Here is an 18,882-nt window from a genome sequence, read left to right as displayed (position 1 = left end):
TCGACATGAATGCAGGAGGAACAGCATGAGTCTCTGAAAGGACAGAATTAGGATGGAGAGAAAGGGAGCAGAGGATGAAGCATGTTGTCCTTGGTAATCCAAGAGCAGGGGTTCTCAATGTGGTCTTTAAAGAATGCTCATGTTTGCCTGAGACTTCTCACTAGAAGATTATCAGGTTCCATTGTTGTCTGAGACATCACTCAAACATATCTTAATCCATTTATTCAAAGGTTGGAAGGTCATGAGTGTGAATGACAATGCAATCATGGCATGATCTGCATCAACAAAAACTGAGGTAACCAGGTGTGCATTGGCCCGTTATAGTCTGAAACCAGTGATTTAGAGGACGAGAGCTGTCTGAAATAAATCATGTAAACTGTGCTCATGTGTAGTGAGTTTCATTTACTGCCTAGTAAACCTCAATGATAAAAAAATAAATACAAAATACACCAAATAGATTCTACTAATTAGATTTTACATTTCCTTTCTTATGTTTTGCAGATGTTTTTTTTTTCCTCACAAATTTTTGCTCAAGTATATCACAGGTGACTAACTATAGAGGATAACAGGGTCAGTGAAGTACCATGCAACATCTGGTTCAGAAGGCTATTGCAGACAATTCTACAACATGTACAACCACACTTTATATGTTTGTTACAAATGTTTCAAAACATACAACCAAGAAACCAAGTACATACGAGATGTTGAATATTTAGAGTCTTAAAGGACTATCTCTCAGTCAGTAGTAGAATTTCACGGTACTTGACTTAAACAGTCCTGTCTTACAGACAAAATCTGAAAAATTGCTATTCAAAAAGTAGCAAATTTGGTCAGTCTCTTTTTAAATAATTATAGTGCTTTTGATGGCTTAAGACAGGGGTCTTTTTTAATCTCACCCAGTGGCAATCTACACAACTTCAGTGTACATTTCATGACACCATAGCTGCAAAAGTCTTTACGTCAGAGTCCATTAAGTAAAACAACAGCTAGTGCTGTTACATATATTTCAAAGTAGTATCCATTATCAAAAAACCTTAAACACATTTATAAATATTTTTTATTTTCTAAAAGTCCTCTAAGGGAATTTTTCTGTAAGAGTTTAGCTCTGGTTCCCCCGGTTTTCCGAAAAGGGGTATTTATTTAGTGTGATCAGAGAGGGAGCACAGGCGTTGAGGAGCCAGGCTCCACTCCATGTGCTCTGGAAGCTTCTCTTTGAGAGTCTCCCATGTGCGGTGCGATTCAGCAGGACTGAGGAAATGTGGAGGAAGGGAGGGGCCTAAAACTCCCACTCCAGGGTCTCCTCCCGGTTAGCTGCTCTTTCCAGCCTATGGATGATATTGTTGAGGTTGGCCATTTTCTCAGTGCGTCTCTGAACACTCTTGTTGGGCTTGGGGCTCTGGATGGGAGGCAGGGGGTTAGGGTCCAGGCTGTGGTTGGTGCTTGTGGTGGGTGGGTTGGGCAGGGATGGGGAGATGGGTGTAGAGGAAGACGGGACAGGGGAGACAGACATCATGAGGCCGGGTGAGGAGGCAGCGGAGGGGGAGTTGAGGGAGACCTCCAGGCTGCTGCGACAGGGCTCCGATGATGCCTTGAAGCTGACTGGGTCTACAAAAGACTTGCTGGATTTGTCACCCTCGTGCCTGGACTGGCTGGCTCTCTGGGGGCCATCTAGGGAGAGCTCCCCGTGGAAGAGCCCCTGAGCCTGGCTACTCATCCCTTCTTCCTGCCTCAGGCTCTGAATATAGTGTGGAGCCAGGTGGGGCTCTTGGCAGCCGACCATCAGGTCCCCATGCTCTGTTTTCAACTGAGGGAACTGGACACCCATAGAAAAACACTGTATCTTAGACTGTCCGATGAAGCCCTCCTCCTCCTCCTCCTCCTCCTCTCCCTCACTGGCCTCCTGTTTGACATGAGGCAGTGATGTGTTGGCGCTGAGGGGGAGGATGGGGTGGGTGCGTCCAGTGGGGTGCAGCAGCCCCCTCTCATCCCCGTCTGAGGTGGGGCTCTGTGTGGCCGAGGGAGAGTAGCTGTGGTGTTCTGCATCCGTGTCGTTGTCCTGGAGACCCTCCATGAGGACCTCCCGTCGCATCCTGGACCTGCTTAGAAAAACACAACAATCAAAAAAACAGTTGGAAGGAGTCGTGTATTTCATTAATCCAAAACAAGCATTCAAGTATTCTGTTAGTAATTCCGTATACTATATTGATCAAATGTCATTATTCTAGTCCCTCTGGGGGTGGGGATCTGAAGCAATGTCTGACCTATAGTTGTGAAACCAGTTGATGACGGTATTGGTTTTGAGGTTGAGCTGGGAGGCCAGTATCTCAATGGTGTGCTGGGATGGGTATGGCTCCAGGAGGTAGGCCTTCCTCAGAGCATCCTTCTCCTCAGCCCCCAGCACCACCCTGGGCTTCTTCACCTGGCTGTAGGGACACAGGTCTATGGAGACCAGGGCCGGGCTCACACACTCAGAGCTGGCGCTAGGAGAGTCACTATCTGAGCCGGTACTCAGCAGCCCATACCGCCGCTTCAGATAGGCTGGGAGGACAACAGAGAGAGAAAGAGTTAGAGAATTCAATGACGACGCACGGAATAACATGAATCAATACATCACACAGTATAGCTGCTGTACATACATCCATGGGTACACTCAGTGCTCTACTGTATATGAGCAGGTACAGCAAATACACATATTGCTAACCCTGATAACAGAACACCAGATACCATGCTGTAAATAGACCAACCTTTCTTCTCCATCTTCTTCATGTCCCTCAGCTTGTCCACATTGTGCGGGTCGTTGATCCACAATTGCATGCGGACAAAAGGCTCCCTGCCTTTGAGGCTGAGTTTATGCCAGGGCTTGGGCCTGGAGAGCAGGTCTGACACTGAGCCCTGGGTGAGGCCCAGTATACTCTCCCCAAACAGCCGCTGGCCTAGAACACACACACAAACAAAAAGGTGTAAACACACACCTTAACACGTTTCCCAAACAGAGCACACAAAGTAGATCTGTTTAAACACTGCTGGCCTAGTAGACACATGACATAACTAAGACTCAGGGTTTTTCCTAGTCAGGTGGTCTGACCAAACCACAACACATATCAATAGCTCACCAGAACATAGACACTCATTTCTAAAACCCATATCCAGATACACCAACAGACTCACCTAGGTTGTTGTCTGTCAGTACCTCCTTGACTTTCTTGGTGATAGCGTATGTGTCCAACTCTGGGTACATGGCCACCAGCTCCTGGATGCCCAGCGGGGCGTGGGGCTGGTGAAGGGAAAGCAGACTGGGGGTGGACTTCCCTCCCTCTGGGTGGGGGTTCACCAGGCCCTCAGGCTGCTGGTTCTCCTTGCTGCTCTCCAGGGTCAGGCTGACGGGCTCCACCAGCAGGCTGGGGTGGCTCTCCTCTGGGCTGGAGGGCGGGGAGGGCGACGACTGGGCCGTCACTGGGCTTTTATCTATGGGCGGAAGTCACAAAACATCAGAGGGTAATATAATCAGTTAGAGCAACAGATAAAGACGCAAAGATACCTTCTCCATTCAACTGATTGACCAGAACTTAATTATATACAAACTATTACTTCTATTAAATAAATGTGTCCATGTTGCAATGTGATATGGAGTGGCCCACCTTGAGAGAGGCTCTGGCTGGGGAGCTGGTTGAGTCCTTGTCCCAGCTGGTCCAGCAGCCACAGCTGCATGCGGATAAAGGGTTCCCTGCCCTTCTGGGTCAGCTTGCTCCAGGGTTTGGGCCGAGAAAGCATGTCACTCACACTGCCCTGAGACAGACCCAGCACCTGGAGAGGACACCAGAAACAAGATAAGAGTCAGCAAGTAAAATAGAGTAAACAGGAGTAAATAGTAAACAGCTATTTCTAATGTGAATATGAATCTCAAGTTGATAAAGATCTTGGGGAGAAAAGTTTGGCTATTTCATACACTCTTTTGCAAGACGAAAATCAGTTTGAGATGTGACAAAATAGTGACTGGCACATCAACTTCACCACATTACTATTTTAAATGTTGCATATCTATAACCACTAGAGGGCGGTAGCACACAATCTATAGAATTAAATAACGCTTTTGCACTGGAATCATCTTTTACTTAAAAAGAAGCCTTGCTAATTACTTAGTTGTATGATGCTACAAGGCATAAAAGAGTCACAGAAAAACATCCAAAACAATGCAAACCATTTTAGATGAAGCATGGACAGACAAATCAGGACGAAGTAAGGAAGTTAGTACAGCAAAGTAAAGTGAACACACCTTTTCACCAAAGATCCTCTGACAGATGCCATTCTTGGCAAGCTTCTCTTTGACCTGTCGGGTGAGTTCGATGGTGTCCACCTCGCGATACATGTACATCTCATACTGCTCCGGCGTCAGGGGCGGCACGGTGGGCTTCAGGGTGCGGGGGATATATGATGGGTAGTAGCCCAGGCCATGGCCAGTTGACTCCCCGCTCACTGACACATCTGTCTCCACCTTCACCTCCACAGACTGCATCATCCCCGAGCCAGTGTCCTCCTCGGCCGCAGACGCCTCCTCACTGTTGGGCAGACACTCTCCGTTCTCCAACCGGGGCCGGGGCAGGGCCGAGGGGCCCGAGGACGAGGAAGAGGACAGGGAGGGAGACACTGAGGTGAAGGGCTGAGAGCTGCCGCCCCCTACGCCGCCCACCATGCCTATGGGCCCCCGCTCCACGGACCAGTGCTGGTCGAAGTAAGTCCCTACCTCACCGATCTCTGACTTGACTTTACGGATGATGTTCTGAACGAAGGCGGCAGGGGAGAGGACACTGAGGGGGGTTTGGGGGCTGCTGACGGGGTTGGCCATGCACACAGTCACTGTGCCCTCCTCCTGTTTGATGAAGGTGGGTAGGGGCAGGCCCTTGGAGGCCTCAGGGAGCCCCAGGCGCTTCACTTGGGGCCCAGCGCTGGTGGCAGAGGCCCTGCCACAGACCTCCATCTCCATCAGGGTCTGCTGCTGCGCCTGCATCTCCCTCCTGGCCTGCTCCAGGATGTTCTTGATGGTGTCATCTGAGCTGCTGTCTGCCCCGTTACTGCTCCTGCCCGAGGGGCTGCCCAGGGATGACTTAATGTCACCTGCAGAGCGCACACACACAGTCACAACACACCCACCGTTACACACAACTCTATAAATACATACTCCACACCAACTTCAAAAACTTAAACTGCCATCAAAACCAATTTCTGTCAAAATGTATACATCAAAATAATGATAATCTAAATGTCACCTGACCTAGCACAGTTGAATAAAGAGTAGATGCATAACCTGTTCCAGACCCACCTCCTCTCTGGGACTGGATTTCCTTCTTGGCCTGCTCCAAGATATTCTTGATGGCGTCGTCTGACCCAGTTTCAGGAGTTCGGATGCGAGGAGTGATGCTCCCTGCCACAGAGAGGGTAACAGAGAGAGAGAAAGGGGGTGAGTGGGATGGCTGATCAGAGAGCAGTTCCAAGGCGTTGCTTTTGACTGGTAGATCAATGGCTGCCTTTGAGATCTTGGCATCTGAGGTTGCAGTATACGGCAAGTTCAACTTTCAAAAGCTCTGAAATCTGGGGAGAAAACAAAGTTTAAAAGTAACACAACAAACATGGGAGAGGAAGCCATGAAGAAGTTTGAGGTGCAGGCCAAGGAGATTAAAAGGTTTAACCGCAGAGAGGTCCAGAAACTACACCACCAGCCTTTCAAAACACACCACATGAGAGACGAGTGGGCAACTCTGCTCTATCCCTCAGCACTAATAAAATCCTGAAATGAAAACACTGCTACCGCAATACATCTGCAGACAACCTTCAGTTTTAGCATATTAAATGCTTTTAAATTAATGCCTGCAATTCTTTCAGTTTAGAAAGTGAGTTTTCATGGCTGGGCACTGTGATCCTGTCCAGTATTTCCTGACACACACAGTGATCTGCTGTTATATCTGTGGTTCAGGATAACCACTGTCCAGTCCACTCACCTCTCTGTCGGACCTGGATGGTTCTGAGGGCCAGAATGTTCTGTTCATCAGACAGGAACTGCTTCATCTTGATGAAGGGCTCCTTGCCTTTCACTGTCAGCTTCCTCCAGGGCTTGGGCCGGGCCAGGATCTCACTGACCGAGCCCTGTGATAGGCCCAGCACGTAGTGACCAAACACACGCTGGCCAATGTTGTGCTTCAGCAGCTGCTCTTTGATCTGGAAGGCAATATCCGCTGTCTCCAACTGGTCATCATCGCCTGCAGTGGAGCTCCCACTCTCCGATTGGTCGCTGGGCAGGCCCGCCTCAATGCCCCCAGTTCCTGCAGGTCCCTGATTGGTTGACATTAGGGCGGCTTTGGCTGCGTACAGGGCGGTGGGGAAGGCCATGATGGGGCTGCCGGCTTCCTTCTTGAAAAGTGGGGAGCAGAGGAGCTGCTTGTGGAGGACGTGGTCCACAGACAGCCTGCCCCCTGAGCAGGGGGACACAGAAAAGGGGCGGGGGAGGTCGTAGCTAGAGGAGGAGACGTCCATGGTGGGAGGACCAGGGCTGGCCGAGGTACGCACATCCACCTGGGAGACTGAGGAGAAGGACCCTGTGGGCCTGCCCCCCTCTCTGCCTGACTCCTCCGATTGGTCCTCATCTGCAGACACAGTCACACTCAGTTTGGCAGCACTTTCACAGCCACTGGGGTTAAAGCTGCATAGGACCAACACAGACACTACGTGAAGCTTACATACACTGTGTAGTCTCAGGTCTATAAACTACAAAACAGCTTTCAAGAACTACAATTAGATGTCATAGACATTCAAGCTGACTTGGAAGGCGAGTCGAGACTGACTCCCTGATCGACAAATCACCTTGCATCATAAATAACTACTGAATATGATTTGTAGATCAGTCAGTCACATTTTACCCATGATACACCACGGTTTTGATGCTCTCGAACGTGGCCATAGACACTGTTGCCTCACCATTGTTGTGTAAGACTCTGGCCTTATCCATCAGGTATTTGTGAGAGGGACGAAAGGTCTCTTTGTCCAGCAAAAGAGCCTCTGCAGCCTTGGCAGATTCCTGGTGACACACACACACACACACACACACACACACACACACACACACACACACACACACACACACACACACACACACACACACACACACACACACACACACACACACACACACACACACACACAGGCTGTTAAATTCCGATGTATCAATTATAGTGGCTGTAGATATCCTTACAATGGATGCTGCTCACTAAGGCATTCAATGGCACTGCTGTACTTTTCCTTCCTTGACCGCAGTGGAACATTAAGAGGAAAACAAAAGTCTATTTTGAAACAAACTACTCTGTTTAATACTGGGCTATGAACAACAACGCAATATACAGCAGACCGTTAGTAAATATCTCACCTGGGATGAGCTACCATTCGCTGAGGCCAACTTCATTACCTTCAAGATGCTACAAGAGGGAAAAAAAACAGTAAGAATGTTATATTGTGTTCCTGTATATAAGACGGTGTAAAACGTTTAGTAGTCTCTTATCAAGCACTGTGGGTCACCTGAGTTCTGTTTTAATCTCGTCATAGTCCATCTGGGATTGCAGTTTAGCTTCTAATCTCTGAAACAGTCAAAGAGAGGAAGCATATTTCACAAAACTCCACTAACAAGAAGGTACCTCTTGCCATTTGAGTGTGTGCAATAGAACATACCTCAATAGCTTCTGTTTTATAGGCCAGCTGGCGTTCCAGCGATATGATCTGATTGGCTGAGGTGTCCTGGACTTCCTGTAGTGCGAACTGCAGTCTCTGTATGTTCTCCAACAGCCTGAGGATCTCATGGTCTTTAGCAATCAGCTTAGCCTCCAACTTGGATGACAACACACCACCCTTCTCATCCCTCTCCTAAGGGGAAGAAAGACAGGGTGTGAGAGAAAGAAAGTCAAAGAGAGTAAAAGACACTGAAGGGTAAGTTAATGAAAGGCGATAATTCCTTTTAAAAATATATAATATTCTGCCATCCAGAATTCACACACTTAAAGATCCATGACGTGAAGCTTGACTTGGCTCCCTGTCAATGAATTTGAAGGGGAAGAAATATAGGAACACATTGATCTAAAGAGGAAGTGGATGTGGTCTCGTCTTACCCCACTAGTGCCCTCTGGTGGATTATAGCTGCCTGGGGTGGTGCTCCGGGCACTGGCCAGCTGCTCCTTTAGCCTTTCCACCTGCCTCTGGGCCATCTCCGCTTTCTACAACCAAACATCACAGAATAACAACTCACACAACAAAACACTGACACAACCAATCTGTCAGTCACTCAGCAGATATACAGATGAACTGGTCCTGAAGAGAACAGAAAGACAAATCTGAGGACAGACCCTCAGCAAAAAAATAAATAGGAGAGGGGTTGGGACAACACCCACCAGCAGAAGTGTGCATCTACCACTCCATTTTGCTGAGAGGACGGTTTAGTCAGCACACTTTCTTCCCAAACTGTTTACCTGCTCTGTCACACTCGGGCTGCTAATTAATGATTCATTTTGAGAACATTTATCTAAGAGCTGCTGGCGGAGAGAGAGGGTAGGATAGAGAGCGAATGACAGAGCGAGCAAGCGAGAGAGAGAGAGAGAAGGAAATAGAGGAACAGGAGAAGGAAGGAGAGAGAGAGAGAGAAGAGAAATCACTAGGAAGGAAAGATAGCAATCAAGGCAATGAGGTAAGTAAGAGCCCCAGCTCATGGCACTCCGACATCAATCGCGCTCGGCAGTCTCTCCTGTCCTCTACTGAGTGCTGCCGTGGAGCACCCACAGACGGGGGCCAGGTTTTTCTGTCTCTAATCACAGGGGCTCAGGGAGTGGGAGGCAGGGGAGGAGGCGGCATGGGGGCTGCAGGATGCAGGGTGTCTAATTAAAACAGGAGGCTTGATTACAGGAGTGATTACCTTAACGAATGAGCATCTCAATCAGAGGGCTGCCTACAGGACGGCAGGTCTCACTCACCTGGTTCGCCTTCTCAAGGTTCATCATGATCACGCTGACCTCCTCTACCCTGGAACACACACAGAACCAGCCAGTAGGTTACTGAGGGGGCTATCTCATAGTCTAGCATGATTTATACACCCTCCTTGACTTTTACACACTTTTCTTACATGATTCACAGTAAATCACACACTGCCCCAGTCTTCACACAACATCAAGAAAGCATCAGTCCTCACATAGCGCCCTGGACTGTCTCTCTGACCCCTACTCAGAGTTCTTTGGAGATTGCATCCCAACATGCCTCCATACATCTAACAATCAGAAGTCTAATTTAAATAGCAGCTCAGCAAGATTATTCATGAGCTTTGTTTGAAGTTCAACAGTTTCTTTTTAGACACATGGGACTTGATTTTCAAAAGGTGGAGAAAAATGAATTAATGAGGATTGTGAGATTGACTAAAATATGCACATAGATTTCTGGAATTTTTCAGGACAAAGAAGCCCCTTTCCGTTTCACTAAATGTGTTTTTGAGAGGAAATCAGAGATCTTGTTCACTATCAAACAAACTCTTTTCAAACCAACCATGTTCTTCCTCACGTCTCCTCATGTCTGCCCCCACACTGCCCTTCATCTCACTGCTGGTTATTATGGGCTTGCTTTAGGAAGATTAATGACACAAACAACTTAACTCATCACCCATTCTGAATAGTCACAAAGCATTGCTTTCCAACATTTTGTGTGGTTAGCAATAGTTAGAACCCCAAATTCAAGACCTTTAAAATGCCCAATCCTCCAATATTTCTCCATATTAATTAGTAGTAGTGTTGTGCTGGTGTACAGTCCAAGACTCATAGGGCTCTGGGCAGTGTCCAGGCCACGCCAATAAGCCTATGATAGATGGGACCTCACTGACAGAAAAAGGTAAGAGGTGTCACATACAGATTTAATGAACTTGTGCAGTATGGAAAAATGCTTTGTATTGATTATCTGTTCAGATACTCAAAATCAGCCAAAGTAGCCAAATTACCCTAATTATCAACATCAAGGAAAAAGTCAGTGAGAGTAAGAAGAGGTAAAATTGGAATCACAGAGCCATGGGGGTGAGTCCTGAGAGAGAGGTATTGGTGTTTATGGGCCAGGGGGTTGTGTATTTAGTATTCCTATTAGACTACTGCAGTCAGTTGAGGACAACACCCACTCATATGTCAACCCCTATAGGATGTATAACTCATTACCTATTCATTAACTACAAACCCAGCCATTCACAAATAAAGCACTGGCCCGGTGGCCCAAGCACCAACACACAACTATCCTTCCTCTTCCCTCACAGGGAGCTAAAGAGCTGTCACTGTGAACAGCTGCTGAACATGAGAGGGGAGTCAAATGGAAAATGCTTCAAATCCAGCAGAATGGATGGCGGTGGGTCTGGAAACTGCAGTTCAATTGCACCATGGATTAAGCCTGGGAGAAAATCCATTAGCACCGGCTCACTGTGCTCCGTCCGCAGCACTACCCAAACAAAGGAGTGTTTACTTTTAATGTCTATCGACATCCTTCATACAACTTCAGATTCATTTCAACCGTTGAGCTGGATGCATAGCGCTCACAGATCCAGGACAAGGTAGAATATTTCTGGAGCAATCTTTAAATGGAGCCATTCTTCTTGAGGCGTGTCAAGGCAAGGCTCTGGCCGCAGACAGAGGAGGTCAACACAGAGCTCTCCCATCCATAGACCTGCATTAGTCGATGAGTCACACCACAGTAACGTCCAAAATGGTTCCCTATATCAGGGATCATCAACTACATTCAGTAGAGGGCCGATTGTTTTTCTTAAGCGGATGGTCGGGGGGCCAGAACAATTTGTAAATAATTCGTACACTACAAATTGACCGTAAGAAGCCCAAACAGATATCATATTTGAAAAACATAATACATAATAAAACATAATTTCAAACCTTGCTTACATTTGTATAATCACGTGTCTCTTCAAATCTAATCTAATCTGATTTCCTGGTGTTTTTACAGTCTTTTATGTCCAACAATGAAAAATTGTGGGGCCAAATAAAAACACCTGCGGGACGCCAGTTGGGGAACCCTGCCCTATATTGTGCACTACCCGCCTAGGGCTCTGGTCAAAAGTAGTGAACTATAAGGAAATAGGGTGCCATTTCAGATGCAGCCTAGTTCTGTTTTTACAATGGCTTCAGACTGGAAATGGCTTCAGACTGGAAATGGGTACAATACATTACAGTGGGGGAGTGACCATGTGTCGATTAGGGTAGAGCAAGCATGGCTAAAGAGAGAAGGCTGAGCATAGTGGTGTATGCATAGGTGGGCTGAGTAGGGACATGCAGTAGTGTATATGGAGAGACCATGAGAATAGTGAAGGATTGCAATGGACATGTTAGAGAAGCAGCAGAGAGGACAGTATGGACATAGAGTGGAGAGACAAGCAGGCTCTTACTTGTTGGCCTTCTCCTGGTCGTATTTACACCGCAGGTCCAGCAGGTCTGTCTGGGCTGTGCTCAGAGCTAGAACAATAAAGGAAGGCCATTAGTCATGATGTCCTTTCGCCTCACAGTGTCCAGAAAGGACCATCGGACAAAAATACTCACATGAATGCAGCACTTTGATCCTCTCCTCGGCCTCACCCAGTCTGTCGACCAGGGTGGTATCTGCGTCTTCGGCCTCCCTATGAGGAAGACACAATGTTTAAGATGACCAAACTTTCATAGACTCTCAGGAATACAGCACACAATACTGCATTGCATTCTGTTAACATCTAGGTCTATTTTCATTGTACAGTATGACTGATGAGGGCTGTTCTAATTTTTGTCTTTATTATACACATCATATCATGTTCACAGGGATGTGGAGGCGAGGACCAGGCCTGTGTTTCTCACCCCTCTGTCTGACTCTGGATCTGGTGGTTCTGCTGAGGTGAGCCTGTGGCTCTGAAGGCCTGTTTGCTGTTGGGAGTCATCACACAGGCGGTCCGGCTCGATGCCTCCCCAGCTCCTGACGCTGCTGCTGGGCCGTCCTCTGTGTCGTCTGTGGAGAAGAGAAGGATAGGAGAGGGAGAGGAGTACAGATGAGAGCTGTAGTCATCTGAAGTGAGGGGCCACAGAGAGAGTGCATGGAACAGAGACATCCTAGTGCACTTGGGTTGGAAACGGTTCAGGGAACAGAACAGAAAACCGGAAAATAACATCATTTTTCAAGGAACAGAAACAAAAGTGATCGATACTGTTCTGGAACAGAACCGTTATTTTGAAAGCATGGGAACAGGTTAATAACGTTCTTTTTTACGAACATGTCATTTTTACCCAGTCACACAACAAATAATATGCAACAAAGCACCTATGCAAATCCCTCACTCTGTCACTCAGAAACTTATTCCAGCGTCTGCCTGTCAGCTGAAAATCTTTGCCAGTGTGTGTGTGTAGGCTACCTACCTGCCCCGCCAAAGCATAGTCTACCGTAGCCTACTGACGTTACAAGCATGATTCAGAAATTAGAGAGAGATTTTTAATGAGAGAAGAATGGATTCACTTTTTCAATGCTAGTTAAGGGTACTATAGTTAATACGTTTCACATTGGATTTATTAATGACAAAAAGGTAAGACGTCGGGGAACAGTGGAACGAAACGACAATAAAAAAAATCTGTTCAGAACGAAACAATTTTAAAATAATTTCTGTTCCAACCCCTGCTTGTGTGGCTTATAGTGCGTTTTTGCACAACAAAAATACTTTCTTAGATGTTTTTCTCTGAAAAATAAATACTTTACAACTTTGAACAAACACGCAGCAGTGAGCTGGGCCTGGGCCCATTCTGGGGTGAGTGCTGTGGCCATGGCACTGACCTGGCTTGTTAAGGCATTCCAGGTGTCTCCTCCAATGCCTGCTGACCTCCCTGACCAGGGCCTCACTGTCTGGGGCCGAACTCTGCAGCTGCTGCAGCCTCTCCTCCAGGGTGTGTGTGGCCTCCAGCACAGGAGCTGGGTCTGAGCGCAAAAACACACGATTGAGAGGAATTTGCTATTATTCTATGAACCAGTCCACACAAAACAGCCACTCACAAATAAAGAGAATTCAAAAGCTTGTACATTGCATTCGGAAAGTACTCAGACCCATTGACTTTTTCCGCATTTTGTTTAAGTTACAACCTTATTCTAAAATAATGTTGTTTTTTCCTCAATCTACACACAATACCCCATAATGAGAAAGCAAAAACACCTTTTTAGAAATTGTTGCAAATATATTACAAATAAAAAAACGGAAATATTACATTTACATAAGTATTCAGACCTGTTACTCAGTACTTTGTTGAAGAACCTTTGGCAGCGATTACAGCCTCGAGTCTTCTTGGGTATGACGCTATAAGCTTGGCGCACCTTTATTTGGGGAGTTTGTCCCATTCTTCTCTGCAGATCCTATCAAGCTGTCAGGTTGGATGGGGAGCGTCGCTGTACAGCTATTTTCAGGTCTCTCCAGAGATGTTCGATCGGGTTCAAGTCTGAGCTCTGGCTGGGCCATGGAAGGACATTGAGACTTGTCCCAAAGCCACTTCTGCGTTGTCTTGGCTGTGTGCTTAGGTTCGTTGTCCTGTTGGAAGGTGAACCTTCATCCCAGTCTGAGGTCCTTAGCGCTTTGGAGCAGGTTTTCATCAAGGATCTCCCTGTACTTTGCTCCGTTCATCTTTCCCTCAATCCTGACTAGTCTCCCAGTCCCTGCTGCTGAAAAACATCCCCACAGCATGATGCTGCCACCACCATGCTTCACCTTAGGAATGGTGCCAGGTTTCCTCCAGACATGACGCTTGGTATTATTGTGTTGTGGCCATGGCCAAATGACTACAGACCCGTAGCACTCACGTCCGTAGCCATGAAGTGCTTTGAAAGGTTGGTAATGGCTCACATCAACACCATTATCCCAGAAACCCTAGACCCACTCCAATTTGCATACCGCCCAAACAGATCCACAGATGATGCAATCTCTATTACACTCCACAATGCCCTTTCCCACCTGGACAAAAGGAACACTTATGTGAGAATGCTATTCATTGACTACAGCTCAGCGTTCAACACCATAGTACCCTCAAAGCTCATCACTAAGCTAAGGATCCTGGGACTAAACACCTCCCTCTGCAACTGGATCCTGGACTTCCTGACGGGTCGCCCCCAGGTGGTGAGGGTAGGTAGCAACACATCTGCCATGCTGATCCTCAACACTGGAGCCCCTCAGGGGTGGGTGCTCAGTCCCCTCCTGTACTCCCTGTTCACCCACGACTGCATGGCCAGGCACGACTCCAACACCATCATTAAGTTTGCAGAAGACACAACATGGTAGGCCTGATCACCGACAACGATGAGACAGCCTATAGGGAGGAGGTCAGAGACCTGGCCGGGTGGTGCCAGAATAACAACCTATTCTTCAACGTAACCAAGACTAAGGAGATGATTGTGGATTACAGGAAAAGGAGGACCGAGCACGCCCCCATTCTCATCGACAGGGCTGTAGTGGAGCAGGTTGAGATCTTCAAGTTCCTTGGTGTTCACATCACCAACGAAACTAGAATGGTCCAAACACACCAAGACAGTTGTGAAGAGGGCACGACAAAGCCTATTCCCTCTCAGGAGACTGAAAAGATTTGGCATGGGTCCTCAGATCCTCAAAAAGTTCTATAGCTGCAACATCGAGAGCATCCTGACTGGTTGCGTCACTGCCTGGTACGGCAATTGCTCGGCCTCTGACCGCAAAGCACTACAGAGGGTAGTGCGTACGGCCCAGTACATCACTGGGGCTAAGCTGCCTGCCATCCAGGACCTCTACACCAGACGGTGTTAGAGGAAGGCCCTAAAAATTGTCAAAGACCCCAGCCACCCCAGTCAGAGACTGTTCTCTCTACTACCGCATGGCAAGTGGTACCGGTGTGCCAAGTCTAGGGCAAAAAGGCTTCTCCTCTGTTACGCTGCTGCTGCTCTCTGTGTATCATATATGCATAGTCACTTTAACTATACATTCATGTACATACTACCTCAATTGGGCCGACCAACCAGTGCTCCCGCACATTGGCTAACTGGGCTATCTGCGTTGTGTACCGCCACCCACCACCCGCCAACCCCTCTTTTACGCTACTGCTACTCTCTGTTCATCGTATATGCATAGTCACTTTAACCATATCTACATGTACATACTACCTCAACCAGCCTGACTAACCGGTGTCTGTATGTAGCCTCGCTACTTTTATAGCCTCGCTACTGTATATAGCCTGTCTTTTTACTGTTGTTTTATTTCTTTACTTACCTATTATTCACCTAATACCTTTTTTGCACTATTGGTTAGAGCCTGTAAGTAAGCATTTCACTGTAATCCAACACCTGTTGTATTCGGGGCGCACGTGACAAATAAACTTTGATTTGATTTGATTTATTCAGCCAAAAATAATCTTGATTCTCATGGTCTGAGAGTCATTAGGTGCCTTTTTGCAAACTCAAATCGGGCTGTCATGTGCCTTTTACTGAGGAGTGGCTTCTGTCTGGCCACTCTACCATAAAGGCCTGATTGGTGGAGTGCTGCAGAGATGGTTGTCCTAATGGAAGGTTTCTCCATCTCCACAAAGGAACTCTGGAACTTTGTCAGAGTGACCATTGGGTTCTTGGTCACCTCCCTGAGCAAGGCCCTTCTCCCCCGATTGCTCAGTTCGGCCGTGCAGCCAGCTCCAGGAAGAGTCTTGTTGGTTCCAAACTTCTTCCATTTAAGAATGATGGAGGCCACTGCGGCTTGGGGACCTTCAATGCTGCAGACATTTTTTGGACCCTTCCCCAGATCTGTGCCTCGACACAATCCTGTTTCGGCACTCTAAAAGACAATTCCTTTGACCTCATGGGTTGGTTTTTGCTCTGACATGAACTGTCAACTGTGGGACCTTATATTAGACAGGTGTGTGCCTTTCCAAATTATGTCCAATCAATTGAACTTACCACCAGTGGACTCCAATCAAGTTCTGGAAACATCTCAAGGATGATCAATAGAAACAGGATGCACCTGAGCTCAATTGAGTCTCATAGCAAAGGGTCTGAATACTTAAATAAGGTATTATTTTGATTTTTTAAATTTATTCTAAAAACCTGTTTTCGCTTTGTCATTATGGGGTATTGTGTGTAGATTGATGAGGAACATTTTTTATTTATACCATTTTGGAATAAGCCTGTAACATAACAAAATGTGGAAGTCAAGGGCCCTGAATACTTTCCGAATGCACTGTACATCTGAACATAAAGTAAAAACGGTAAAGTATAAAGTTCAACACTTCAGTCAAGTGAATTTCATTGCAGTCTATTTGATCAAATATAATGAGATAACACAATTATCCTGTTGCTGCTGTCAAAATACTTATCCTATTATTCAACTTATGTCAGGATCTTTAAAATGTAACTTTTTAAATAGCCTACTATCCCAAATCCTGCATGAGACAGTACAGGACAGTACATCATACGCGCTCCTTCACAGCAGTATCAACATTAGGAGACAGATTCCCACTGAGAAATTGTTCCCAAGAGTGTCTCTGGAATTCACTCAAATGAGATACCTTTGAAAATCTCACAGGCTGGCCCTAATGACATGAATAGACTAAACTACTGAGATCAAATTCAATGGAGAGCATCACCTAAATGTATAAATTCATTAAAAAGTAAACCGCATAGATTGCAGTAGAATATGACACGCACTTTAGTCCCGAGTATACACCTAAACAAAGTGTGGAAAAAGTCTGCTCCTGAAAAGAACAGAAAAAAAAGAAGCTGGATTCTTTAGCACAACAGAGAAGCTGCTTTGCAATGCATGTGCAGCAGCGCTGGGCCCATGGGGCCAACTAGGAGTCTGTTTCTCTGCTAACAAGTCTCCTCTGTATCATTTGATCATTTAAATTATTATGCCAGGAATTCTCAGGAGGCGACTCGGCACTCCACATCACAGGGCTGTTTTTAATCTTCCCTTCCCTTTCTTCCCCTCCCGAAAAGTTCAACAGCTCTGAGAGAGAGAGCTGCTCCTGTTGTGTACCTGCATGCCGCACACCAAAGGAGGTGACTTCTAGTGCCAAAGCACAGAGAGAGAGGCTCAGGGGAGCTGTCTGACAAGGAGGAAGGGAGGATGTAGAGACACACACCAGCCCTTTAAAACTCCAAAAGAGGAGGGGAAAATCGCTGCTTTGCTGCACAAACTTTTCTCCCGCAGCTTTCATCCGTTCGTCTTTCTGTTGCTGTGTGGATCACAATCGTATCCTTTTATAGCATAGGCACAGACAGAACTGACTTTTCAGAGAGCCTAACCACAGACGTTTACACTTCAACAGACACCACTGAGAAAAGACAGCCAAGACTAAACAGGCCACAGAAACACAACAGTCACACGTTCAAACACTTATCAGAGACGCACAAGTTTAAATAAGCAATTTGTTGAAAGACTTCCACAGCCACTTGACATATCTGAAGTTTCATCAGAAACACTTGGTCAGAGATAACTGATTGAACCATTTTTTCCCAGGACCGTTTACAGTCAAATGAGCCTCCTGTGTGTCTGTGTTCACTGTTACACCAACACTGGAGATATTGCATCAGTCACATGGGACATCACACTGAAGAGAAGAGCTCTTCTTAGACAAACAGGATGACTTAACAGTGCTATTCACATCGACCCACTGTCACAGAAATCCCTTTATCAGCCTCTTTTCCATATATCCTTTTAACCTTCCATGATCAAAACGCAGAGATTACGGTAAGGGATCTCACACGTGGACAAGCAGGGATTATCAATCAGTGGCTAAATCAAATTTAAAGTGAAGGTAGATAAACTACAAAAGTATGTGTGGACACCTGCTCGTTGAACATCTCATTCCAAAACCATGGGCATTAATATGGAGTTGGTCCCCCTTTGCTGCTATAATAGCCTCCACTCTTCTGGGAAGGCTTTCCACTCGATGTTGGAACATTGCTGCGGGGCCTTGCTTTAGTGAGGTCGGGTACTGATGTTGGGCGATTAGGCCTGGTTCGCAGATGGTGTTCCAATTCATTCCAAAGGTGTTCGATGGCGTTGAGGTCAGGGCTCTGTAGGCCAGTCAAGTTCTTCCACAGTGATCTCGACAAACCATTTCTTTTTTTTCAATTTCGTGGTATCCAATTGTTAGTAGTTACTGTCTTGTCTCATCGCTACAACTCCCGTACGGTCTCGGGAGAGACGAAAGTCGAGAGCCATGCGTCCTCCGAAACACAACCCAACCAAGCCGCACTGCTTCTTAACACAGCGCGCATCCAACCCGGAAGCCAGCCGCACCAATGTGTCGGAGGAAACACTGTACACCTAGCGACCTGTTCAGCGTGCACTATGCCCGGCACGCCACAGGAGTCGCTAGTGCGCGATGAGACAAGGATATCCCTACCGGCCAAACCCTCCCTAACCCGGACGACGCTGGGCCAATTGTGCGTCGCCCCATGGACCTCCTGGTCGCGTCCGGCTGCGACAGAGCCTGGGCTCGAACCCAGAGTCTCTGCGCCACCCGGGAGACCCAACAAACCATTTCTGTATGGACCTTGCTTTGTGCACGGGGGCATTTTCATGCTGAAACAGGAAAGGGCCTTCCCCAAACTGTTGCCACAAATTGGAAGCACACAATTGTCAAGAATGTAATTGTATGCTGTAGCATTAAGATTTCCCTTCACTGGAACTAAGGAGCTTAACCCGAAACATGAAAAACAGCCCCAGACCATTATTCCTCTTCCACCAAACTTTAGAGTTGGCACTATGCAGGTAGCGTACTCCTGGCATCCGCCAAACCCAGATTCGTCTGTCGGACTGCCAGATGGTGAAGTGTGATTCATCATTCCAGGGAACGCGTTTCCACTGAT

At 46.9% G+C, this 18,882-nt stretch overlaps 1 protein-coding gene across 1 annotated transcript in view; it reads right to left on the bottom strand.

The window, feature by feature from the left end:
• Nucleotides 1-1,276: 1,276 nt before the first annotated feature.
• LOC120050922 (homeobox protein cut-like 2) overlaps nt 1,277-18,882 on the bottom strand; it is a 107,078-nt gene continuing 89,472 nt past the window's right edge. Inside the window, exons 5-22 of the mRNA XM_038997456.1 lie at nt 12,844-12,984; nt 11,883-12,030; nt 11,595-11,671; nt 11,444-11,510; nt 9,000-9,048; nt 8,145-8,249; nt 7,711-7,902; nt 7,561-7,619; nt 7,412-7,460; nt 6,967-7,066; nt 5,994-6,635; nt 5,318-5,419; nt 4,274-5,112; nt 3,639-3,804; nt 3,169-3,465; nt 2,745-2,933; nt 2,262-2,538; nt 1,277-2,096 (exon numbers count right to left, since the gene is read on the bottom strand). Of these exons, the coding sequence (XP_038853384.1) occupies nt 1,277-2,096; nt 2,262-2,538; nt 2,745-2,933; nt 3,169-3,465; nt 3,639-3,804; nt 4,274-5,112; nt 5,318-5,419; nt 5,994-6,635; nt 6,967-7,066; nt 7,412-7,460; nt 7,561-7,619; nt 7,711-7,902; nt 8,145-8,249; nt 9,000-9,048; nt 11,444-11,510; nt 11,595-11,671; nt 11,883-12,030; nt 12,844-12,984 (4,319 nt within the window). The remainder of the gene's footprint in view (nt 2,097-2,261; nt 2,539-2,744; nt 2,934-3,168; nt 3,466-3,638; nt 3,805-4,273; nt 5,113-5,317; nt 5,420-5,993; nt 6,636-6,966; nt 7,067-7,411; nt 7,461-7,560; nt 7,620-7,710; nt 7,903-8,144; nt 8,250-8,999; nt 9,049-11,443; nt 11,511-11,594; nt 11,672-11,882; nt 12,031-12,843; nt 12,985-18,882) is intronic.

The sequence above is a fragment of the Salvelinus namaycush genome, chromosome 1 (genome assembly GCF_016432855.1).
Source record: "Salvelinus namaycush isolate Seneca chromosome 1, SaNama_1.0, whole genome shotgun sequence".
In the NCBI taxonomy this organism is placed as follows: Eukaryota; Metazoa; Chordata; class Actinopteri; order Salmoniformes; family Salmonidae; genus Salvelinus; species Salvelinus namaycush.
This window is presented reverse-complemented; position numbering and strand designations above follow the sequence as displayed.